Genomic DNA, 25511 nt, shown 5'->3' on the forward strand with positions numbered 1-25511 from the left:
GCATCCTGCCTTCTCCCAGAATACCACAGTACAAGGACAAAATTATTGACTTCAATAATTGGCTAAGCTTCTGGTGTCATTCAAAGTGGATCCAGTATCTGTCTGTCTGGGACAACATGATCAACAAACCACGATGATTTGCCAGAGATGGTCTGCACCGGTCACCCCTGGGATTCAGGTTACTGGCTAAAGCTCTCGCCACTCCATAGTACCTTTTTTAGGCAAGGTTCAAAGGACAAAACCACCACCGTAACAGATACAAGCATGCAAAATCTGAAGGTAATGCTACTCAATGCTAGAAGTCTAAACCTCAAAATGCACTCTCTCGAGGCACTCCTAAAAATTGAGAACATCGATATCTGTGCAGTAACTGAGACCTGGTTCAAGGCTCCAGAGAGCACCCCTGCAATACCAGGCTACAACTCTTACCACACTTTTCGGCCACCAAACCAAGACCAAAACACTAAAGGTAGAGGAGTGTCCATATTCACCAAGGATATTCACACCTCCAGGCTAGTTGCCCAACACAATGCATCTGAAATTTTCCAGGTGCAACTAACACTAGGTAAGACTGTAATCCAAATTGTAGCTAGCTACAGATTCCCCACCTGCCCCAAGATTCTCACTACACCTTTCCAAACATACTGGACAATATTAAGATGCAACCAAACATCCTAATACTGGGTGATTTTCAACTTCGCTGCCATTAACTAGGAAAACTACTTTGGTACCAACACCTTTTCCCAACGGTTCTCGGAATTCATAAATTCCAACGCCCTGGCTCAACTAATCTATTGTTCCACCAGGGGCTCTAATATCCTAGACCTGGTCATTATCAACATGGGAGATAGATGCTCCACACCAGTGGTCACCCCCTCATTAGTTAGGTCTGACCATAAGCAAATCACCTTTGACATCAACATCCCACCCCCACCCCCCAGTAAGGAAACCTCCGTAAAAAAACTTCTCTAAAGCCAACTTCATGCTACTCAAGTCAGAAGTGACAAACTTCATGATACCCATGCAGATGGGAGCTGAAGGTTCGACTGCTGAATCCTACACTAAGGCACTGTACGAGCACATCCACTCGTGCATGAATTGTGCCATCCCAAATAGAACCAAGACAATCTCCTCCAAAAAAAAAAAGGAAGCCAATCTGGTGGTCCCCTGCCATAAACAAACTATACAACAGAAGAAAGAAACTGTTGCAGAAAAGAAGAAAATCCCAGGATGCAAAAAAAACTCCCTTACCAGCCTCAGTAAGAAGCTGAGATCCCTCATAAAATCCTCCAAAGCTAATTACGAAAATAAAATTGCCAAAAATTCCAAAGACAACCACAAGGCATACTATAGTTATGTCAAGAATCTAAATGGCAATGGTCAGATCTGCTCTGAGCTACAACAGAATGGCATTAAATATACTGATCCCAAGGATATTGCCAATATTCTGGCAGACCGATTTAGTGCAAACATCACCCCCCTCTCACCCCCTAAAGGGCCCATCTCAATACCAAAAGATTGCCAAATTCCGGTAATCACGGCCACACAGGTAGAAACCGCACTATCTAAAGCTAAGAATACAGCATCCATGGGACCAGATGACATCCCGGGCTGTGTACTACATAACTACAAAATGAACTTGCACCTAAATGTCATGTTTAATCATATCCTCACCTCAGGCTTTGTGTCCACTGAGTGGCGCACAGCTACAGTTATCCCACTACACAAGGGGGGATCCACCTTGGATCCCGGGAACTACCATCCCATCTGCCTGAAGAGCTTGATTTGCAAAGGCATGGAACGCATTATCATGGAACTTCTAAACAAAGACATTGGCAACATTCAAACACTGGTCCCTACCCAGTTTGGGTTCGTGAAGGGCCGATCTGGTCTCCTGAACCTGACTGACTTCTTTGAATCAATCTCCAGAGCTGTGGAGGAGGGTAAGGCAGTCCACACAACCAATCTGGACCTCGCCAAAGCCTTCGACACCATCCCCCACTCTGGAATCATAGATAAACTTACTAAGTTGGGTATGAATCCCTACATCACTAGATGGGTTGCCAACTGTCTTACTGACAGAACCCAGACTGTAAAAGTAGCTGACTCCAAATCCAGCTCCAGACAAGTGGAGCACCACAGGGTTCAGTCCTGGGACCCCTCTTGTTTGGCATCTACTTCTCTGAAGTACAGGCCAACACTAAGGGACTCTGGCTAACAAAGTTTGCAGATGACTGCAAACTGGGAGCCATTATTGAATCCCCAAATTATGTGGACATTCTACAAAAGGGCCTTACAGAAACAGATGTTTGGTGCCAGAGCTTAATGCCAAGAAATGTATAGTTATCCCCTTTGGAAAAAACATGTAGCGATGAATTACCAAATAGGTAGCAATACACTAAACACCGAAAGTGTGATGAGAGACTTAGGGACACAGGTGGACAGTGATCTCACCTTCGATAACCACATTGCCACAACAGTCAGGAAATCCTTCTATGTGGCACACATCATCGCTAAGGGCCTTTCATCCAGAAAAAAGGAGGTCATTGTCCCACTGTACTCATCTCTCATTAGACCCATTATAGAGTAAAACGCTCCATTTGGTATGTACCTCACAAGACATCTGCAACAGCTGGAAGGGTCGCAGAAATACCTCACTAAAAGAATCACAGGCCTAAAGCAGATGCCCTATACTGACCGTCTAAAAAAACTCCAGCTATACTCTGTTGCATATCGTCTACTCAGAGGCGATCTCTGCTTAACATACAAGGCCATGTCAAACGCTGAGCTTTTGGACATGCTCCACCTCATCACATCTGAGTGATGTCTCCAGGTGCATCTGCAGTTACCTCCTACTGCTCCTCTAGGTGTCAAATATTGCTTGCTCATATTTGCATTAATAATTCCAAAACCATGCTACATACAAGGTATCAGAATATCTTATCTTGAACCATACATGATGGTAAACACAATTGCATTGATATTTGACCTATGTCAGTGAGTATTTGTTAGAACTGTATGGTGATGTCTTCATTTTTAAAGGCTCAAGCCACGCCCACTGGGAGTTAAAGGTACACACTCAAAAGAGATGTACTGGAGGGAATGAGTTAAAGAAATCCCAATCCCTCAGAGCCACATGCTCCAGGGATCTAAACCTTGTCATCACAATGAATAAAACATGTAGGAGGGATAGGCTCCTAACCCAGAGACTCCCCATACTCTGGAATAGACTGCCCATACATGTCAAGCAGAGTGCCTCCTTGGTGCTCTTCAAAAGGAACCTTGACGATTGGATGGGAGATAGGAAATTCACCCCGGGGATCACGTCAGTCGCCCTGCTAGACAGGGGTCCAGGGAAATAAATATTGCGGGAAGAAATATCTAGGGAATTGTTATGGCTAGGCTTGTATAGGCCCTAGGGCCGATAGCCTAGTACCAACCTATGAAGGTTTACAAAATAAGGCATGTAGCATAGATATCCTCCTTGGGGAAGTAATAGTCATCAGCAGTAATGTTTTCCAGCATAAAAACTTCAGATAGCAAATTGTAGAAGTTTCAAAAGGGGAACTAATTATAGACTTTAGTACCAGATTCAAGTCCCAAGGTGCAGAAGGGTCTTTGTATGGGGGTCTGAGCATCAAAGCTCCTTTTAGAAAGGCTTTACAAAGTTTGTGGGACATTAACATTGTATCATTCAAACCATTATGAAAATCCGAGACTGCAGCTTGATGCACTCGTATGGTCAAGGCAGAAGCTCCTGCTTCAAAAAGCAATGTTAAAAACTCTGGGACCTTATCAATTGGTGCTGAAAATGGATCGTGATTAGTCTCCGAAGCCCATTTTGAAAATTTTTGCCACTTGCTGAAGTACAACCTTCTAGTCAAAGGTTTGTGGGAGGCTAGAACAACTCTTTGAACTGGGGAAGTGAGAGTAGAATGCCTGGCAATCACTGGAAAGTACAGTTGTGTACACTTATCATAAATGTGTTGCAGTCATCACATTTGGGTTATCCCTGCCAAGGTAGCCCTTGGCGGGCACGAATACTAGAGACTTAGAATTTCTGCATTGCTTGCTGTTGCTTGAGGACTGATGTCAGGTCATCAGTGGTATAAAGTAAAGCACCCAACGCCATTACATCAGTTTTTCTTGCCCTAACTTGTCAGGAGCCCCCAAAGTAGGAGGCCAGGTTCTGGTGGAAGAACCCCACCAGTGGAAAATAAATACCAATATGTCCCTTGTAAGGAAAGGAGAACAGCAAGGAAGAATGGTAACAAAAGGAGAAAGAGATAAAAGGGGGATGGACAGAGTGAAAAGTACAGTTTTGTACCTACCATAAATGTAGATGTCCGAACAGGATAGCATCTGCAGTCCGACCGAAGGGCTGCCTGACGACAGGACAACCCATTTGTAAGGACTGCAGATGCATCCTTGAAGGACATCCAGGACTGCAACAGTGAATGCACTCGAACATTTACATTTATGGTTAAGTGTACACAACTGTACTATGTTCTTCGTGGCTGTAGTGATGGCCAGAAGGAAGGCTGTCTTCCAGGAGAGAAATTTTAGCTCTGCAGAAGAAGCTGGTTTGAAAGGAGGTAGGGTGAGCTCTTCCGAGACAAAGTTAAGGTCCCAAGCTGGTGTTGGTGCCCTTCTGGGGGGGCCTCAAGTTGCTAGTCCATCTGAGGAACTGTTTGATCAATGGGTGTGAGGGGCTGCTCAGTGGGAAAATGAGCAGAAATAGCAGAGGCATGAATTTTTATGGAGGAAAAAGAGAGACCACTGTGTAGTAGGTCAGCTAAGTAATCCAGGATGAGAGGAATGGAGGGCTATGTCGTATTGGCCCCCTTAGCCTGGATCCAGGTGCAGAACCTTTTCCATTTATCTGCACAAGACTTTATAGTGCTAGGCAGTCTGGCCTCACGGATAACATCCAGAACCTGTTTACTGAGGATGGCAGATTGGTTTGGGGTTAGGGAATAAGCCAAGTTGCCAAACTGAGTGCCTGCAATTGGGGATGCATGAATTCTCCTTAAAGGACAGGGCATCCACTTTGCAAGCCATGCAGTGATGCTCCCTGGTGCAGAATTTGCTGAGCTGGTGGTTGGTGTGGGAGGCAAAGAGGTTGACCTTTGGGGTTCCCCATTTCTGTGTTATTAGGGTGCAGGTGCTTCTGTTGAACTGCCACTCATGAGGGTCCAGAAGGTTTCTGCTTAATTGGTCTGCCAGGGAGTTGAGACAGCCTGGTAGGTACTGTGCTAACAGGTGTAGTTGCATGGAAGAGGCTGTGAGCCAAAGGGTCATGACCAGCCTGCATAGAGTATAGGAGGGAGTCCCTCCCTGCTTGTTGATGTACCACATCATAGTGTTGTTGTCTGTTTTGATCAGGAGAACCCCTGGAGAGAGAAGGGGTTTGAATGCTATCAAGGCGTGCTGCACAGCCATCATCTTTTTGATTGATGTGTAGGGGGATTTGCTGTGGGCTCCACTGGCCCTGTATGCACCTGCCGTCCAGGTGTGCACCCCAAGCATACTCTGATGCGTCTGTGGTGAGGGTTTGGGTGGCGGGGTGTGGGGTGAAGGGCAGTCTCTTGTTGTGGGAGCATGCTGTTTCCCACCAAATAAATTCCTTTCTGAGGCAAGGAATTAGCGGTGGAAGTGTTTCCAGGTCTTGAGAGTGTTGATATCAAAGGCTCTTTAGGTACCAATGAAGTTTCGTCATATGCAGTCTGGCATATGGAATGAGGAGTATGCAAGATGCCATGAACCCCAGAGCTTGCAGGATTTTCCCTGCAGAAAGCTGGGGCCTGGTGGCCAGTTGAGAGAAGTAGGCTGACAGGAAAATTTATTTTTCTGGTGTAAGGTATGTCATCTGGGATGCTATGTCCAGACTTGCTCCCAGGAAGATTATCCTTTGGGTGGGCACCTGTTTTGATTTCTTTTCGTTGATTGTGTACCTAGGGAGGTGAGTAGGCTCTTTACAAAGGCCAGGTGCTTGAGCAGCTTTTCCTGGCTTTCTGCCTGAATAAGGCAGTCATCTAAGTATGGGTAAATTTGAATATTTCTTTGTCTGCAATAGACAATGGCTGGAGCCAGGCATTTTGTGAAAACTCTGGGAGCAGTAGATAAGCCAAAGGGAAGTGCAGAGAACTGAAAGTGTTGAGATCCTTCCCCTAAACGTTGATATCTTCTGCATGATTCCCTGATAGGAATGTGGAGATAGGCCTCTTTTAGATCCAGGGTGGCTAGCCAAGTGTCCTTGGAGAGCATGAGTAGCAGCTGCTGGAGGGTGGGCATTTTTCACCAGGAAGGTGTTTAGAATGGATAGATCGAGGATGGGGTGCCAGGTGCCCTCTTTTCTGGCCTATCTGTTCTGCAGGAATGTGCTCTACTGCCTTCAAAGAGAGCAGGGAATGGATCTGTTTGTGAGCCTCTGCCCACTGACTTGTTGGTAGATCTGACAACCCTTTTGGGGTTGGAAGGCTGTGGAAGGAGAATTTGTATCCCTGAGACACAATGTTCAGAACCCATTGGTCCTCAGTAATGGTGGCCCAAGTGCTTGAATGAAAGGAGAGTTTTCCTCCTAGGGGTAAGTGAAGGTGGGCAGAGGGGAGGTCTGGAGGAGGTGAGTTATTGCGAGTTCTTACCATAAGGGGGTGGAGTAGAACTCCCTGGTTTTGAAGTGGAGGTAGTCCACTGCTTAGATCTCTGCATTCCCTGGGGCTGCTGTCTGGGGGGGGGGGGGCTGTTTACTCGGAGCAGGAAAGGACCAGTGCTTGGAGGGAAAATGCCTGCTGAACCTAGCGGGCTGGACCTGTAAAAAAATCTAACTGTTTGCATAGATTTTGCTTTTTCTTCCATGTATTTTAAGACCTCTTCTGCCTTAGTGCCAAATAAGTTATCTTTGTGCAAGGGGGCATCCAATAATTTAGATTTGACATGGTCTGGCAGGGGTTGTTCCTTGAGCCATGCAGGTCTTCTAATGACAGACCCAGTGACTGCTGCCCTGCAAGAAGCTTCTAGGGTGTCAAAACCACAGTGCAAAGTGTGTTTAGCTACTTGAATTGCAGAATGCATTAAGTCTTGTAAATCTTTTGATTCGGCCCAAGCAGGAAAGGAAGACATTTTTTGTTTAAGGAGTTCCAAGGTATGTTTGCTGATATTTAAGCATATGGAACTGACAATTTAGTGCCCTGATAGCAAGAGTAGCAGAGATGTATACTTTTTTACCCCATCTGTCCAATGCTTGGGAATCCCTGTCTGAGAGGGTGGGATTCTTAGCAGAGGTTGCTTTAATCCCTTTTGGCCCTTGAGAAATGACCTCAGGGTCAGCTGTAGGATTTTTAAAAGATATTTGTGTGAGTCAGGGACTCTGTAGTACCTGTCTGGTTTTCTGGGAGCAGGAGGTAGGGCATCAGGAGTCAAGCTGAATTCAAGGAAAACATCATCCACCACATCCAGGACTGGGGGGATCGCCAAGGGTCTGTGTTGCGGAAGATCTAGGAATTCCCCAAGTCTCTTTTTAGACTGAGGGTAAATGCCCCCTTAAAATATGCAAGGTTTCCCCAAAGGAAAAATCCTCTGGGGGAGAGACTGAAGGAATGGATTCCTCTGCATCAGAATCCTCATAAGTGGAGAGGGGTTGCATGTCTTCATAGTCAGATGCATCAGATTCATCAGACGCTTGTTCAGACACATCTTTGGGGACAGATCTCTTTTCCTTTTTGAGGAGGTAGCTTGGCTTCCCCTGATCAGCATGATAAGGTCTTCTGCCATTTTTAGCATTTGAGAATGAGGGAACGTAGCAGGCACCTGAGAGTGAGTTTCCTGGGCCCAAGGAACTTGGTTGTTTTTGAAAGAACGGTAGTCGCGAAAGATGATGTCGGTTTGTGTCGAGATTCGGTGGTGCGAAGGACTTCCTCGGAAGCCGGTGCCTGCTCAGTGGCTCCGGACACATCCAAGGTAGAGATGACCGCAGGATCCTTAGATGAAGAAGAGTTTTGCGGACTCTGAAAGGGTCACGGTAGCGGCCTGAAAATCAACTGAGGCGGGCATCAGGGGCTGCAAAAGTGCCTCACTGAGTACCAGAGGATTGACGACTAGCTTAACGAAGCGTTGTCAGTAGGTTTGGACCTGTGCAGTCTGTCTCTGTCTTTAACTTTACGTTTTTTCAGATCATCTACTGTCAGATGGCTTACTGAAGCCATATTCGAGGACTGTAAATGAAAATATCTGGTTACAATAAGAGCCCAATGATGGACAGTTCTGGCATTAAACAAAGGGCAGAAGCGACAATGGGGGACGTCATGGTCTGGGCCTAGACAAGTGACGCAGTAAGAGTGGAAGTCTCTGTGTGGTATTTGCTTTCCGCAGGCAAGACAATTATTAACTTTTTCTGACATCGGTTAGTGCAAGAAAAAAGGATCCCCAGTGGGGTACTTAGCTTTAGAAAACTTCAACTTCAATTCAGAAATGAAAACTCAGGTAGTGGCCGACCAGCACTCATGCGAACTGCTTCTGCTTTGGGCTCCATGGCAAGAAAGACTGATGTAATGGCGTTGGCTGCCTTACTTTATATCACTGACGACCTGACGTCAGTCCTCAAGCGACAGCAACTGACGCAGAAATATTAAGTCTCTGGTATTCAGGCCGGCGGCTACCCTGGCATGGATAACCCAAATGTGATGACTGCAACAGTGAAACACGAAGAACATCTGGAGAAGCCACTCAGGGAGCTTGAGATTTTGAAGATTTAGGTGAACTAGTCATTCTGGATGGGACAAAAGGTCTGGATATGGGTCCAGTGTCCAAGGTTTCTGAACTAGATGAGGCCAAAGAAAGGGAAATCACACCTGATGAGGCCAGAATAGGGCAATGATAATTATTTTGTTCTTCGACCTGCTGGCTTTTTGTAGAAACTGGGATATGAGAGGAATCGGGAGAAAGGCATACAATAGACTGGGGGGGGGGGGGGGGCAATCGTGAAGGACAGCGTATCTCGGTGACTCTCCCAGTGGGGGAATTAGGGCAAAGTAGCTGCTGCATTTGTTGTTCAGGGGGAATGCAAAGAGATCGCAGCAGGGCTGGCTCCATTGGCAGAATATCTTTTCCAACATCAACGGACTGAGAAACCACTTGTGAGGCATTAGGATGGTCCTGCCAAATTTGTCCACAATCACATTGGAGCTCCCTGGAATATGTGTTGCAATTAGAAAGCGGTCGGATGAAATTGCCCATTGCCATACTCTTGAGTGCTTCTCGACAAAGAGGGTAAGATCTGGTTCCCCTTTGCTTATGTACCAGACTACTGACAAGTTGTCTGTTTGAATTGCATTCCTAAGGGGAGGGTTTCTTGGAATGCTTGCAATGCTAAAGTACAGTTTTGTACCTACCATAAATGCAGATGTTCAAGTGTATACCCTGCAGCAGTCATCACACTTGGGTTATCCTGCCATCAGGTGGTCCCGCAGTTGGCCCGAATTCCAAAGTCTTGGTCCGGCGTCGGTTGCTGTCACTTCCTCCCTGACGTCAGTGCACCAGGGGTATATAACAAGCATCAGACGCCATTTTCTTCAGTTTTTCTTGCCCCAGATGTCAGGTGCCCCCCCCCCCCCCAAATGGTGGTCAGTAGATAGTACCAATAATAAAAAATGTAGCCTAAACAAAAAATCCCACCAGCTATAAGCAAATACACCACAAAGGTTGTAACAGATTTTAAGGTGTAGAAAGGTCTTAGTTAGGAGGGGATGGAGGGAGGGTAACCTGGACTGCAGCAGGGTATACACTCGAACATCTACATTTATGGTAGGTACAAAACTGTACTATGTTCATCGTGTTACCCTGCTGCAGTCATCACACTTGGGTAGAATCCCAAAGCTTAAGGATTGGAGGTGGAGTCAAACAGGGTTAGAGGAGGCTAGAAGGCCCTGCAAAACTGCAGTGGCGAAGCTAGCTCTAGTCTTAGATGTAAGTGGTAATGTTTGGTGAAGGTGTGTACTGAACTCCAAGTTGCAGCTTCCAGAATATCCTTGGTTGGCACCCAACTGAGGTAAGGCTGTAGATGTAGCTGCTGCCCTGGTAGAGTGGGGCCTTATGCTAGCAGGAACTGTTTTTCCATGGTGGGTGTAGCAAAAACGTATGCAATGTCCTATCCATTTGGAAATGGTCTGTTTTGAGATGGCCTTTCCTTGTGATGCTGTAGCATAGGATACAAAAAGCTGGTCAGATTTTCTGAAAACCTTAGTTTTATCCAAGTAGTAATGTAGCTGCCTGTGAATGTCCAAGGAATGTAGGAGTCTTTCTCCTTTGTTCTGTGGATTTGGAAAGAAGGTGGGTAAAATGGATGGTTTGATTTAGAGCCACACTGGATACCACCTTAGGCATAAAGGAGGGGTTAGTTTGTAGAGAAAATCGTAGAGAAACTCTGTCTTGATGAAAAATGAGGAAAGGCTCTACTGCCATTAGTGCCTGAAGCTCTGAAACTCTTCTCGCTGAAGTAATTGCTAGCAGCAGGGCAGTCCTCCATGATATAAACTTTAAGTCAGCTGAGAAAGCTGGCTCAAAAGGAGGTAGCGTAAGTTTTTCCAGAAGAAAGTTGAGGTCCCAAGTAGGTGTTGGTGCTCTCCTGGGAGGCCTAATGTTTTTGACCCTTCTGAGAAACTGCCTTAGGAGTGGATGTGAAAATAAGGGAGGATCCATGTTGTAGTGAGCTGAAATAGCTGAGGCGTGGATTTTAATAGATGAAAAAGAAAGCCCTTTGTGTAACATCTCAGTTAAATATTGCAGAATCTGAGGTATATCAGGCTGAAGGGTATTTTGGCCTTTAGCTTGGTTCCAGGCACAAAACCTTTTCCATTTGTCTGAGTACGCTTTCCTGGTGCTGGGCCTCCTGGCCTCCAGAATAACATCCATAACAGCTTGTGAGAGAGGAGCTGGCTGGTTGCTTAGGTGATCTGCCATGCAGCCAAGTTTAAGGTTTTCAGCTGGCTGTGTAGAATCGGATTGTCTTGCTGTGTGAGCAGATGGGCAATTTGTGGTAGAATCCATGGTGGGCCCTGGGCCATATTCCTTAATAGTGGGTACCACTGCTGGCGTGGCCAGACTGGGGCAATGAGCATCATTCGGGGTCTCTCCAGCCTGACTTTCAGCAGCACCTTTGTGAGAAGGGGTAATGGAGGAAAGGCATATACTATAAGCATTTTCCAACTGAATGAGAGTGCGTCCCACTTTCCAAGCTTGATGGTGAAAAGTCCTTGTGCAAAATTTTGTTAGTTGATAGTTTTGGGGGCTGGCAAACAGGTCTATGTCTGGGAGCCCCCATTTTTGAGTTATCATTGCAAATACTTGTGGATCCAGTTTCCACTCGTGGGGATCCATGATGTTTCTGCTTAGGTCGTCTGCCAATGTGTTCTTTTTTCCTGTCAGGAATTGAGCTTGGTAAGCCAGTGCTGTGTTCCACAAGGTCATTGCTTGCCTGCATAGAGGGTAGGAGTGTGTACCCCCTTGCTTGTTTATGTACCACATTACTGTGGTGTTGTCTGTCCTTATAATAAGCTGTCCTGGATGTAAGAGGTCCTTGAAGGCTGTCAGAGCATTTTGTACAGCTAGCATTTCTTTTTGATTGATGTGCAGATTCCTTTGATCTGCAGTCCATATGCCTTGAATGCACCGTCCTGCCATGTGTGCCCCCCCAGGCATAGTCCGATGCATCTGTTGTCATAGTTTGCCTGGGTGGGGGTAAGGTGAAAGGCTGACCCTTGTTGAGGTGACATGCCTGTGACCACCATAGAAACTTCTGTTGAAGGCAGGGAATGAGAGGTATCATTGTTTCCAAGCTGTGGCTGTGTTGAGTCCATACGCTTTTTAGGTACCATTGTAATTTCCTCATATGCAGTTTTGCAAATGGTATTAGTAGTATGCAAGATGCCATGAAGCACAAGGCCTGTAGAATTTTTCTTGCAGGGAGTTGGGTCTTTGTTGCCATTGCTCTGAAGTATTGAGTTAATTGTAGTTGTTTGTCTGGCGTCAGATAAGCCATCTGGGCCGTTGTATTCAAGCTGGCACCCAGGAATGTCATATTTTGTGAGGGCACTAGTTTTGATTTCTTTTCGTTTACTGTGTACCCTAGGCAACTTAGAAGATGTTTTACAAAAGCCAGGTGTTGTAAGAGAATGTCCTTGCTTTTTGCTTGGATGAGGCCGTCGTCCAGGTATGGGTATATTTGAATTCCTCTTTGTCTGCAGTATGCAATTACTGGAGCCAGGCATTTTGTGAAGACAATGGGCGCAGTAGATAAGCCAAAGGGCAGTGCAGAGAATTGGTAATGGGTTGAACCTGCAATGAAAGGAGGTATCTTCTGCAATTTTGTCTGATAGGGACATGCAGGTATGCCTCCTTGAGGTCCAACGTTACTAGCCAAGCTTTCTTGCCCAACATGGGAAGAAGCTGCTGTAGAGTTAGCATCTTGAATTTGGGTACTTGCAAGAAGGTGTTTAAAATTGAAAGGTCCAGAATGGGTCTCCAAGCATTGTCCTTTCTGGGGACTAGAAAGAGCCTTGAGTAAAATCCTTGGCCTTGCTCCTAAGTACCAGTTGAATGGCTCTCATGTCCATGAGAGCTGTAATTTGTTTTTGTGCCTCTGCCCATTGATTTTGTGGCAGGTTTGGCATTCCTTTTATCCTTGGCAATGTGTGGAAATGGAATCTGTATCCTTGTGAGATAATGTCTAGGACCCATTTGTCCTTTGTGACGATGCGCCAGTTGTCTGCAAAAAGTGCTAACTTTCCTCCCAAGGGAGCTGCCAAGAGAGTTTTGCTTGGCAGTTTGAGGTATAAGTCATTGTGTTTGCCTTCCAGTAGTTTGTGGCCTGTCTTCTCCTCCCTTCTGTGTTGCAGTGCCCCATTGGCGAGGTTTGTAAGGGATTTGTGCTTGTCCTCTGCCCCTTGGGCGCCTGTATTTACCCCTCTGCAGTCTGTCAGAAGCTGGAAAGGACCAATTTTTTGTTGGCCAATTTCTGCTGAAGCGTGGGGGCTGCACTTGTAAGAAATCCTTGACCGTCTGCATAGATTTTGCCTTATCCTCCATTTTCTTTAAAACCTCCTCTGCTTTAACCCCAAATAAGACATCCTGCTGTAAGGGTGTATCTAGTAATTTGCTTTAACATGATCAGGCAGAGATTGTTCCTTTAACCAAGCATGCCTACGTACAACAGACCCAGTAACAGCTGCTCTAGAGGAAGCTTCCAAGGCATCAAAACCACATTGTAAAGTATGTTAGCCCACCTTTTCAGCTGCATGCAACAGATCCTGCATTTCCTTGAATTTAGACTGTTGAGGGTGCGTGCCCATCTTTTGTTTTATTTGAGACATTAGGAATTGCTGGTATTTAAGCATGTGAAATTGACAATTTAGTGCTCTCATAGCTAGAGTAGCTGAGGTGTAAACCTTCTTCCCCCACCTATCTAGTGCTCTGGAGTCCCTTTCAGAGGGTACAGGATTTTTAGCCATAGAAGCCTTAGCCCCTTTGGGACCCTGGGAGATTGTCTCTGGATCAGCAACAGGGCTTTTGTATAGGAATTTGTGTGAGTCAGGCACTCTATAGTATCTATCTGGTTTGGTTGGAGCAGGAGGCAGAAAATCTGGATTTAGACTAGATTCTAAGAAAACATCATCCACAATGTCTAAACTGGGGGGATAGCAAGGGGTCTGTGCTGGAGGAGTAAAAGAAATTCTCGGAGCCTTTTCTTTGAGTCGGAATAGTCCTGACCTTCCCAGTGGAAATGTTCCCTCATGGTATGCAAGGTTCCCCCAAAGGAATAATCTTCAGGGGGGAGAAGCTGAGGGAATGGAGTCTTCAGCATCAGAATCTTCATAAGGGGGAAAAGAGTAATCCTGTTCCTCCGAGGAGCCTGAGGAAACAGACACTTGATCAGAGGAGGCATAATCTTCCTCTTGTCTAGGCCTTTTGTCGGGGGGGGGGGTGTTGGGAACCCCTGATCAAAGAAATTAAATCTTCAGCCATTTTAAGCATCTGTTTCTTAGGCATAGGGCCTTGACCTGGAGACTGAAAAGAAGTCTTTTTTGGTTTTAGAGGAGTCTTAAGCTTAGCATAAGATTTTACGGTGAGAGTAGTCGGTCTGAAGACACCTTCAGAAACCGAAGGTGTTTCTACAGCACCAGCTTCTCCTACTGCAATGTCGTCGGTAGGGCCTAAAGAAAATGGCTGCATCGGCCTAGAACTCTCTGCTGGAGAATCCAAAGTGGTCTGGGGATCCAACTCAGCGGTAGCCAGGGGCTGCGTAGGTGCCTCACTGAAAACCGGAGAACCGGTGACCGGCCCAGCCGAAGGCTCGGTGTCTGGCTTGGATCTAGGCTGCCTTTCTTTACCTTTGCGTTTTTTATGCACTCCGGTAGTCGGTTGCTCCAACGGCATAGTATAATTAAATTTCCTACCGAAGTAGTGTTGTGCGAAATCAAAGTGTCGCTTAATAGTTCGCTTATTGAACCTAGCACAAAACCGACAACCAGTGACGTCGTGGTCTGAGCCTAGGCAAGGTATACAAAAAGAATGAAAGTCCTTATGAGGTATTTGCTTCCCACAAGAAATGCAGTTGTTAACTTTTTCTGACATCGGACTGAGGCAAGAAAAGGTTCCCCAATGGGGTACTTAGCTTTGAAGACTTCGGACTGAAACTCGATTCGAAAATCTCAGGTGTCGGCCGACCGGCACTTGCGAACTGCTTCTGCTTCGGGCACCGCACGGCAAGAAAGACTGAAGAAAATGGCGTCAGATGCCTCTTATATACCCCTGGCGTACTGACGTCAGGGTGGAAGCGACAGCAACCGACGCCGGACCAAGACTTTGGAATTCGGACAGACTGCGGGACCACCTGACGGCAGGATAACCCAAGTGTGATGACTGCAGCAGGGTAACACGATGAACACCAGCACTGCTGTCATCTCTAGAAAATTGATGTGCAAATTGGCCTCTAGCTGGGACCAAGAGCCTTGGACTGTCTTTATCAGATAATGCCCCCCCACCCCCACCCTATCTGGGACGCGTCTATGGTCACTATGGCTTGGGGATGAAGAGAGACAAAGGGTGTGACTGACAAAATTTTGTTGGAGTGAAGCCACCAACTCCTCTTGCATAAGTTGGTGATTGATACCAGATGGGACATTGGCTGATTCAGTAACGATCATTGGGACATCAAGAGCCACTGAAGAATCCGCGTGTGATATCTTGCAAGGGGAACTAAAGTGATTGAGATTGACATTGATCCTAGAGTTTGTAGCAACAGACTTGGAATCCCTTTTTCACAGTGAATGACTGACTGACTTGCGATCTTATGCAATCTTATTCTTTGAAGTCTTTCTGGGAGAAGAGATGTGATGCTGGTGTTTGTGTTTAGCATCGTTCCTATGAATTCCAATTGCTGTCTTGGCTCAACATGGGATTTTTCATAGTTTTGAGTGATCCCCAATGAGGAACAAGTTTGAAGAACATAGTCTCTTGCCTGCAAAAGTAGATGCCTGGTAGGAGCAGTGAGGAGCCAGTTGTCTACGTAAAGAAAAACACATGGAATCCTTGTAGTTAGAAGTGGGCGGCTACCACTGCCATGCATTTAGTGAACATCCTGGGGGCTGTGACGAGACCAACGGGCAGGGCTCTGAACTGATAATGACCGGCTTCCCAGCTGGAAGTGCATGAATCTTCTGGATCGCTTGTCCATTTTTATGTGAAAATACACATCCTGAAGCTCTACTGAGCACATCCAATAGTCTTTTCCTAAGAAAAGAAGTATAGACTTAACTGTGACCATCCGGAATTTGGTTTACTGCACTGATTTGTTGAACTAACTGAGATCCAAAATCTGTCTCCAGTCCCCGGTTTTCTTTGGCACTAGAAAGAATCTTGAGTAAACTCCGGATCCTATCTGGTCTGGTGGGATTGCCTGGATGCCTCTCTTGTTGAGCAGTTTTTGAATTTCTAAGACTGCTGCATCTCTGTGACTGGGTGGAGTGTCTGGGATTCTCTTAAATTTTCTGGGTTTTTCTGAGAAAGGAATATTGTAACCTCTGGTTATGATCCTCTGCACCCAAATGTCCGTTGTTATCCTGAGACAGGCAGGTAGGTGCAGGGAAAACTGTCCCCCAACTGCCTCCAGAGGACAGTAATTGGGCCTCCATTCAGGAGCGCTGACAGGAGTTATCAGGGAAAAAATCCCTGGAGTCCTGATTTTGTGGGCCACCTCTACCTCGTGCATGGCATTTACATTGTTACCCCCCCCCCCTCTGCCCCAGGGAAGTCGTTGCCATGTGAGTCATGGAAAAGTCATTGGGACTTCTTGAACCATAGCTTCCCACTATTCTTGTTCCTGGCGTAAGACCACTGAGGAGTGAAAAAGCATATGCCCATGGCAGAAAGGGTCTTTCCATCTTTTTCGCATCTGGCAAGGGTGTCTAACTTTGAGGCCATAAAGGGATGTTCTGTCAAAGGGAGTGTTGATGAAAGAAAATTTAAAGGGCTCTGCGAATTCACATAAGTGCATCCACACATGTTTTCTAATGGCTACATCCGTACCTGCTGCCCTCGCAATCCCTTCAGCTGCATGTGCAGTAAAAGCCTCACGGATGAGTTGCAAACAGAATCTAAGGTTGCCAGCTGAGAAGTTACCTTTTCTTGAACCCCTTCAGCTACTGTTCCTGTCAGAGTATCTGATAGTTCTTTATCAGATCTCATTGAAGTCTCATGAAATGTGCCATGTAATTCAAGGACCTTAGGGTGAAGGTAGATCAAGCGTATATGTGCTTCCAAAATCTATCCATCATCCTAGACTCTATTAGGAGGCTGGATGGTAGGACTTTCATCAGCAAGTGCCTTTCTGGTGGCTGCCACTACGACCATGGCATCTACTGGTATTCCCTTTGGCCCAATGCTGCTGATCCTGAGGAGCTGACAAAATATGGTCTGGTCTCCTTGGGACTGGCTCGACAGAATCTTCTAAGCCCAATGTGTAATCAATTTAATCAGATTGTCAGCAGATGGAGAGACCAAGGAGGCAGAAGGTTGGGCATGGAAAGCCTATAGGCATACAGACTCCTCTGAGGAAGGCTGAAGGGATGTCCAGCCATCTCTCTGTTTCAGGATCTCTAGAATATCTCCAAAGGAGACATCGTCTGAGGATGATTTTGGGGAACCTCACCCTTAATCGGTATCTTCAGTGAAAGACTCTTCAAGGAAGTCCAAGTGCTTGCTCTTGTACTTCCTCTTCAGGGGTACCTCTTCAGTAGGATGGGCCGAAGAGTTTTCTGAAGAGGCCATGACCAGTATGGTTGGATCCTGAGGCTTCTGTGCCCGCTGTCCCAGGGTAGAGGCTGGAGGAAACTCTGGGTGAGGGGAAGGGCAGGGCTGTTGGTCTGATGAAAGTGGTGTCGACTGTATACCTGCAGTGGACAAGGCCCTCTCCATGACCTGGAAGGCAGCCCCCCCCCCCCATAGAGGAATGGGAGCCCAGAACTGAAATATACTTCTTTGGAACTGTGGCCCTATCCTGCACCAAGGAGGCCGCTTTGAAGCCGAAGCTGGTGTTGAGCAAATGTGTGCTGATGCTCCGAGGGACATGGACTGCTCCAGCACCAGAATGGAACTATGCCCCCCAGAACCGGCAATGAAACTGTGACCTTGGGAGGTCTCTGGTTCTGACAGAAATGAAGAGCTCAATGCTGTTTTCGGTACCAGAAAAGCAGCTCTGATTGGCATAGAGACTGTCGAAATTGTGACTGTCAACACTGGGAACTCTGATGGCTCAGCTGGAGTCAGAGAAAGAACGATCATTGGAGTCGAGATAGGTAAGGTTCCAGAGCCACATAGGCTAGGAACTGTATTAGTGGACAATCTCCTTGCCACCAGCCTCAAAATATCAGATTCCGTGAGGTTCTTGGTGGAACAGACTGAAGAGGTTGACTGGGATCTGGGTTTCTCTAAGAAGGGGCTTGGAGGTCGGTCTACAAAAAGGTCTAGTGAGGAGGAATACCTAGTATGTGGTCTATCTTTAAAGAGGAATTCTTCTGGTTTCGAAGATGTCTGCTCTGAAACAGTAGTAGTCAGTGCCAAACCTGTCGGTGCAGAGATAGGCACCGAAGGTAAAGTCTTTACCCCAGTCGGTTCCGATGAATCTGTAGGAACCGGGGTAGTCTTAGGCATTTTTGATAACAATGCAGAAGATACTGTCAGCACCAAGCTGCTCCTCTTTTTAGAATGTCCAATTTTAGATTAGGATCAAGATGAAGGGGAGCTAACGTCCATGTTTGATTTTGAAGAACCAGATATGGCCTCGTCGAAAGATGTATTAAGTCCTTTTAGAATGAGCTTGTTTTTTCTCTCAATAAGGGCCTGGTGATTATAGCTGTGACAGATGGCACAGTCTTCTTGAAGGTGCACTGGGCCCAAACAATACACACATAAGGTGTGTCTGCCCGAGATGGGTAATTTATGCTCATACTTCTGTCATCTCTTGAAACCAGAAGTTCCTTTGATTTTTTTCAGACATTACAAATAAATACACAGGCAGAAAAAGAAAGTAAGATATTTTGTTTTGATTGTTTTTTTTTTTTTTAAAGGAAAACTTGTACCAACAATGTTATGAGAAATTTACCTAACATTAAAGAATGAAAATGAAAGGAAATGAAGTAAAGGTACCAATAATGGAACAAAGAAGGATTTTAACAGTAAGGGAGAAAAAATACCAATGTTGGTATTTACAAGGAAACACTACTTATGTTAAGAAACGAAAGTGGTAATAGAGATGGGTGTAAGAAAAAAAGGAAAGAAGTCACTAAAAAGGAAATTTAAAGAGAAATCTTACTTACAAAAAAGAAGAATTAGCCTGCTCGATAGCTGTTTTGATAGACACTTCTGGCACTGTAAGTGGCAAATGAGATCTGAGGTAATCCTGCGAGGATCATTACTGGTAAAGTGTTTTGGAGGGTGCGAGCTGAAATAAAGGCAGAGTCAGTTCCGATATACAGAACTGAACCCACAGTCAAGGATTAAGTTAAGACTGACATCAGATCTGAAAGTATTTCATAGTTCTCAAACTTAGATAACAGTACTTAGATGTTTCAGTAAAGTTAAATAACTCAGATACTGTCAGTCTCAATTACAAAGTGTAGAGGCACGTGTTGCCTGCGTCTCTGGTCTTGTTTCAGGATATCTTCCTTCAAGACCCCTTGGACCTTACCGCTGGTGCTCCAGACTTTCTGGGATAAGTCTTCTCTGCTTTTAAAGTCCGTGGAATTTCTCTTATACAGGCCCTTGTCAGGGTATCATGCTCCAGCCTGTATGGCTCTTGCAGACCAAGCCCCTGCTTGCATCTCTCTGTAAGGCATTTATAGTGAAAGGCAATGGGTAATACCAGAATTTCAAAGCAGTACTGACGACACCTGCATGTGTGTGGGTCCATTCTCTTGTAATTATTGTTCTCCTCCTAGGGTTACTTTGGATCCACCTACAAGTCATCTAAATTATAACAGAGATCTTCCAACTCTTCCTGTATCCACCTATGAGCATTACTGAATGACAGGTCTTGCAACTCCACTATATCACAATATATGGTGGAAAAAGAGAGAGGACTGCACCCTATTTACAAACTCGCAAGCTCTTAAATAACAATCTTAGAATAAAACTAAATTTTCACATAAAATCGGCCCGATTCTTGTAGGGAGCAAATAAAGACACAGCTAACCTATCCCTTCCCTAATACTACAAAGGAAGATATCCGACTCAATGGAATGGGGGAAAAAAACTGCTTGCTTCAGATATCAGACAAACCTCCTATAGATGGTTTACCAGTAATCGGTTTCAAACAGAGTAACCTTTGAAATATGCAACCACAAAATATTACTTACAATATCTAACCACTGATGAACTGCTACAGCAACCTGTGTTCCAAGGGGTTTTGTCAAAACAAGGACATCTCCTGGCACTGCATTGTCTGGCCTACAAAAAAAGAAAAAAGTGTAGTAAGTTAATGCAAATGGGTATCGCTCATTGACAAGTTCTACAACTGCATATACAACACTTTCAAACCTCTCCTTTTCAGGGCAAAGAAATTACATTACAATTATTAGACCTCACTGCTGAAATCTGTAATCTGGAGCTGTTGCTTAAACACAAAGAATAAAATGAAATGAACATTACGTACTATAGCTTAAAGGATAATGTACAGCTGTGTAAGCAACTCACCATAACAGCAGATTCTGAAGTAAATGGATCATTACTACAGTCCTATTCTGCCACAGGTGACAGCTTGTTCAGACCAGAATTCCAAAGCTGTACTGACCTTCACCCCACGTGCCCAATTACCAGCCCACAACAAATGAAATCATATTGTAAAGCGGCGTGTAATGTGCATCTTCTTATGCTTACTTTTTGCCAGCTAGAAAACCATTAAAAATGCGCATACACCCCCATTAAAGTCAGAAAGAAAAATGGGTAAGGATGATTACTCAGTGGGGACCCACACTTATCCAAACAGAAGGGTCCAGAAAACAACACATAAAGAACACCATTATGTATATAAAAGGCTAACTCATAACTGAAGGGGTCCATCAATGCACCTCTACATCAAAGGAGCATAATACGTGCACAAGTAGCAGCTGGCTCGAAAGGAGGTAGAGTGAGTTTCTCCAAGACAAAAAGTTAAGGTCCCAGGCTGGGGTTGGAGCTCTCCTGGGTGGTCTCAAATTTTTGGCCCCTCTGAGGACCTGCTTAAACAGTGGATGAGAGAAGAGAGGAGGGTTCTGTGTTATAATGAGCTGAAATGGCAGAGGCATGGAATTTTATGGAAGAAAAAGATAGGCCCTTGTGAAGCATCTCAATTAAGTATTGCAGAATCTGAGGAATATTGGGCATTGCTGTGCTTATTCCTTGTGCTTGGTTCCAGGCACAGAATCTTTTTGTCAGCATAAGATTTTCTAGTACTAGGCCTTCTAGCCTTCAAAATGACCTCCATCACAGGTTTGCTGAGAGATGTAACTGGTGAAATTAGTTGATTAGCCATGCTGCAAGATTCACAGTTTGGAGCGGAGTGTGCAGAATTTGATAGTTCTGCTGAGATGGTAAGTAAGGTGTCTGAGGCAGGTACCATGGAGGAAGGTGCGACATATTGCGTAGGAGTGGGTACCAGTGTTGGCGAGGCCAGTCTGGAGCAATCAGAATCATTTTTGGTTTTTCCTGTCTGGCTTTTAGTAAGACTTTGGAGAGCAGAGGCAGAGGGGGAAAGGCATAGACTGATAGGTGTTTCCAGCTGAAGGATAGAGCATCCATTTTCCAAGCTTTTTTGTGATGAATTCTTGTGCAGAATTTGTCCAAATGTCTGGGCTCCCCCATTTGCGTGTCAACATGTTGAAGATTTGTGGATCCAGTTTCCATTCGTGTGGTCCATAAGATTTCTGCTTAGTTCGTCTGCCAGAGTATTCTGCTTTCCTGGCAGGAATTGAGCTTGTAGATGTATTTGATAAGTCAAGGCAGTGTTCCACAATGTCATGGCTAGTCTGCAAAGAGGGTAGGAATGGGTACCCCCCCCCCCGCTTGTTTATGTACCACATGACTGTGGTGTTGTCTGTCTTTATCAGTAGTTGTCCTGGATGAAGATAGTCCTTGAAGGTTGTCAGAGCATTCTGTACAGCTAGCATCTCTTTCTGATTGATATGTAGGTGCATTTGATTTGGGCTCCATTGGCCCTGAATGCATCTCCATGCCAGATGTGCCCCCCCCCCCCCCCCAGCATAATCTGATGTGTCTGTGGTCAGGGTTTGGGCGGCAGGGGGTGGAATGAATGACAGTCCCTTGTTTTGGTGGCAGGCCTCTGCCCACCATAGGAACTCTTAGCTGCAGGCAAGGAATGATCGGAATAGTTTCCAGGCTGTGACAATGTTGACTCCATAAGCTTTTTAGGTACCATTGAAGTTTCCTCATATGCAGTCTTGCATATGGAATTAGAAGAATGCAGGAGGCCATGAACCCCAAGGCCTGCAGAATTTGTCTTGCAGATAGCTGGGTTTTTGTGGCCACCTGTTTGAAGTAAGTCATCAATTGAATTTGTTTTTCTGGCGTAAGGTAAGTCATCTGAGCAGTTGTATTCAAGCTTGCACCCAGGAATGTAACTATTTGAGAGGGTACCAGTTGTGATTTCTTTTCGTTTATGGTGCACTCTAGACAAGTTAGAAGCCTTTTTACAAACGCAAGATGTTTTAGAAGAGTGTCCTTGTTTTCTGCCTGAATTAGACAATCGTCCAGGTATGGATAAATTTGAATATTTCTTTGCCTGCAAAATGCAAATAGCCTGCTTTGAAACGGAGGTATCTTCTGCAAGATTCCCCGATTAGGATATGCAGGTAAGCCTCTTTTAAGTCTAGAGTTACCAATCAGGCATCCTTGCCTAGCATAGGTAGTAACTGTTGGAGTCAGCATCTTGAATTTTGGAATGTCCAGAAATGTATTTAGAATGGATAAGTCCAGAATTGGACGCCATGATTTGTTTTTTCTGGGTACCAGGAAAAGTCTTGAATAAAAACCTTGTCCCTTTTCCTTTTCTGGTACTGGTTGAATAGCCCCCATATTCATGAGGGACATAACTTGTTTCTGGGCCTCTGCCCACTGATATGGAGGTAGATCTGTCCATCCATTTGGGATTGGCAACATGCGGAAATGAAATCTGTATCCCTGGGATACTATATTTAAAACCCATTTGTCCTGGGTAATCAATTGCCAGTTTTGTGCATGAATTGCCAGTTTTCCCCCAAAGAGGCGGCCAAAAGATAAGTGCTTGGTGATTGCAGTGGAAAGTCATTGAGACGGTTTACCGTAGGAAGGTGCCTTGTTACTTCCAGATTTGGAGGTGGAGGCACCCCATTACTTTGTTCTATAAGTTCCTTGTGACTGAAACCTGGAGCCTTTGGAATGTCTGGGTTTGCCTGAGCGGCTCTAGTGGGTACTGGAAAGGACCAGTTCTTAGTAGGCCAGTGCCTACTGAACCTGGGAGGCTGCACTTGTAGGAAATCTTTCACAGTTTGCATAGATTTAGTTTTATCTTCCATCTTTTTCAAAACTTCTTCAGCGTTATTACCAACTAGACTGTCCTGTTGTAAAGGAGCATACAACAATTTTGCTTTAACATGGTCAAGCAGATTTTTGTTCCTTGAGCCAAGCATGCCTTCTTATCACAGATCCAGTTTCAGCAGCCCTGCAAGAGGCCTCCAAGGAATCAAAACCACATTGCAAAGTATGTTTTCCAACTTGTTCAGCTGAATACAATAAATCCTGCAACTATATTTTCTACACAGTCAGAAATCAACATCATTTTCTGTTTAAGTAAACCCATGACATGCTGTTGATATTTAAGCATATGAAATTGACAGTTTAAAGCCCTGATGTGTAAACCTTCTTACCCCATCTATCCAGCACCCTGGAATCTCTATCAGGAGGGATAGGACTTTTAGCAGTAGAAGCCTTAATACCCTTGGGACCCTGAGAAATGGTTTCAGGGTCAACAGTAGGGTTTTTAAAGAGGAATTTGTGGGAGTCAGGAACCCTGTAATATCTGTCTGGCTTACTAGGAGGAGTCATACTGGACTCTTGAGAAAACATCACCAATGTCTAGAACAGGAGGTATAGCCAAAGGTCTATGCTGAGGAAGAAGGAAATCCCTAAGCCTCTTTTTAGATTCTGAGAAATCCTGACTCTCCCAGTGAAAGTGTTCCCTTAAGGTATGCAAAGTTTCTCCAAAAGAAAAATCCTCAGGAGGAGAAGCAGAAGGGATGGAATCTTCTGCATCAGTGTCCTCATAAGTGGGAATATATAATTCCTGATCAGAAGAGGAATCAGAAGAAACAGAAACCTGATCTGAAGATTCATAGTGAGTGCCTTGCCTAGGCCTCTTAGCAGGAGGGGGGATGGGTACTCATGATCAAGGTAATTAAATCCTCAGCCATTTTGATCATTTGTTTTTTTTGGCATTAGGGCCTGTACATGTGGCCCAAGCGTAGTTATTTAGACATAGAAGTAGTTTTTGGCCTTAGTTTTGAAGATGGCGTTGGTTTAATATACAAATCTTTAGGCCTGAAAACACCCTCAGAAGCCGGTGCCTGCTCAGCGGCTCCGGACCCATCTAAGGTAGAGACATACTTAAAGTATTGCGCGGCATGCCGGACTCCCGAATGGGTCTCAGTAGAGGCCTGCAAATCAAAAGTAGCGGGTATCAGGGGCTGCGAAAGTGCCTCACTGAGTACCGGCGACTGACTTAGGAGAAGCTTCGTCATCGGTTTTGGACCTCGACCGTCTGTCTCTTAACTTTTTCTTTGCATTTTTTAGGTACTCCGGTAGTCAGATTACTAACAGACGACATTTCTGGATAGTTAAATCTTGAGCCAAAATATTTAGATGCAAAAATATACCAATGTTTAACAGTGCATTGATTAAATTTATCACAAAACCAACAGCAAGGCACGTTGTGATCAGGGCCTAGGTAAGGAATACAGTACAAATGAAAATCCTTATGAGGTATTTGCTTCCCACAAGTAATACAATTAACTTTTACTAACATCGGTAAGGAGCAAGAAAATGTTTCCCTAATGGGGTACTTAGCTTTTAGTTGAAGACTTCGGTTCTGAAACTCGAAAACGAAAATTTCAGGAGTCGGCTGACCAGCGCTTGCGAACTGCTTCTGCTTTGGGCACCGCAGGGCAAGAAAGACTGATGTAATGGCGCCGGCTGCATGTTTTATACCCCTGACGACCTGACGTCATGGAAGAAGGGACAGCAACCGACGCAGGACCCAAGACTTTGTTAATCAGGCCGACTAAGGGCTAATGCAAGCAGATAACCCAAATGTGATGACTGCAAGAGTGAAACACGAAGAACATCCACACCTGCCTTAGTCAGAAAGAGGATACAAGAATAACGTGTGCTCAGTCCTGGACCCTTGGGATCAAAATAAAAAGTCAGAAGGCACTACAAGCTGATGTTGACTGCACTGGCTCTCTTATTTGTAGATATATCACATCATCATGGCACCGTCTATTATCTTAGCACTCTCAGCTAAGTACCATGACAATGTATGCTACTGACATAACTTGTTTTTTTTTTTTAATTTATCTCTCTGTTCTTCAAATCACCTAACCAGGTATCCTAGGATTTCAGATGTCCTTTCACATGGTCCAATGTGCTCTCCACTTTGGCAGGAAGCACATGTGGTCAGATGCATTCAAGGAAGTTTATGTTTAACAGTGTAGTGCACTGATCTCAATGGACTATTTTCGGGCACAGCTGGAGTGAGTTCAATCACAGTAATACAGAGCAGTACGAAAAATGAAGTACAGGTCACTGCTGAAATCTTTTTTGTTGAATCTCCTTTATTAAAAGTAAGCGCTTTCGGAATAATCCTTCATCAGACATAATTCAAAGTAACAAAAGCAGCCATATTTAAAACACAGATCATCCAATCACTTACTCCT

General features: G+C 45.0%; 1 protein-coding gene across 6 annotated transcripts in view; it reads right to left on the bottom strand.

Moving 5' to 3' along the window:
* Positions 1-25511, bottom strand: part of SEPHS1 (selenophosphate synthetase 1) — a 935453-nt gene that overhangs the window by 351034 nt on the left and 558908 nt on the right. For all 6 annotated transcript variants that reach the window (XM_044087973.1, XM_044087969.1, XM_044087972.1 and 3 more), the window contains one exon: positions 19905-19995. In XM_044087973.1, the coding sequence (XP_043943908.1) occupies positions 19905-19995 (91 nt within the window). The remainder of the gene's footprint in view (positions 1-19904; positions 19996-25511) is intronic.

Source organism: Protopterus annectens, chromosome 11.part0 (genome assembly GCF_019279795.1).
Source record: "Protopterus annectens isolate FY-2018-M chromosome 11.part0, PAN1.0, whole genome shotgun sequence".
NCBI lineage: Eukaryota > Metazoa > Chordata > Ceratodontiformes > Protopteridae > Protopterus > Protopterus annectens.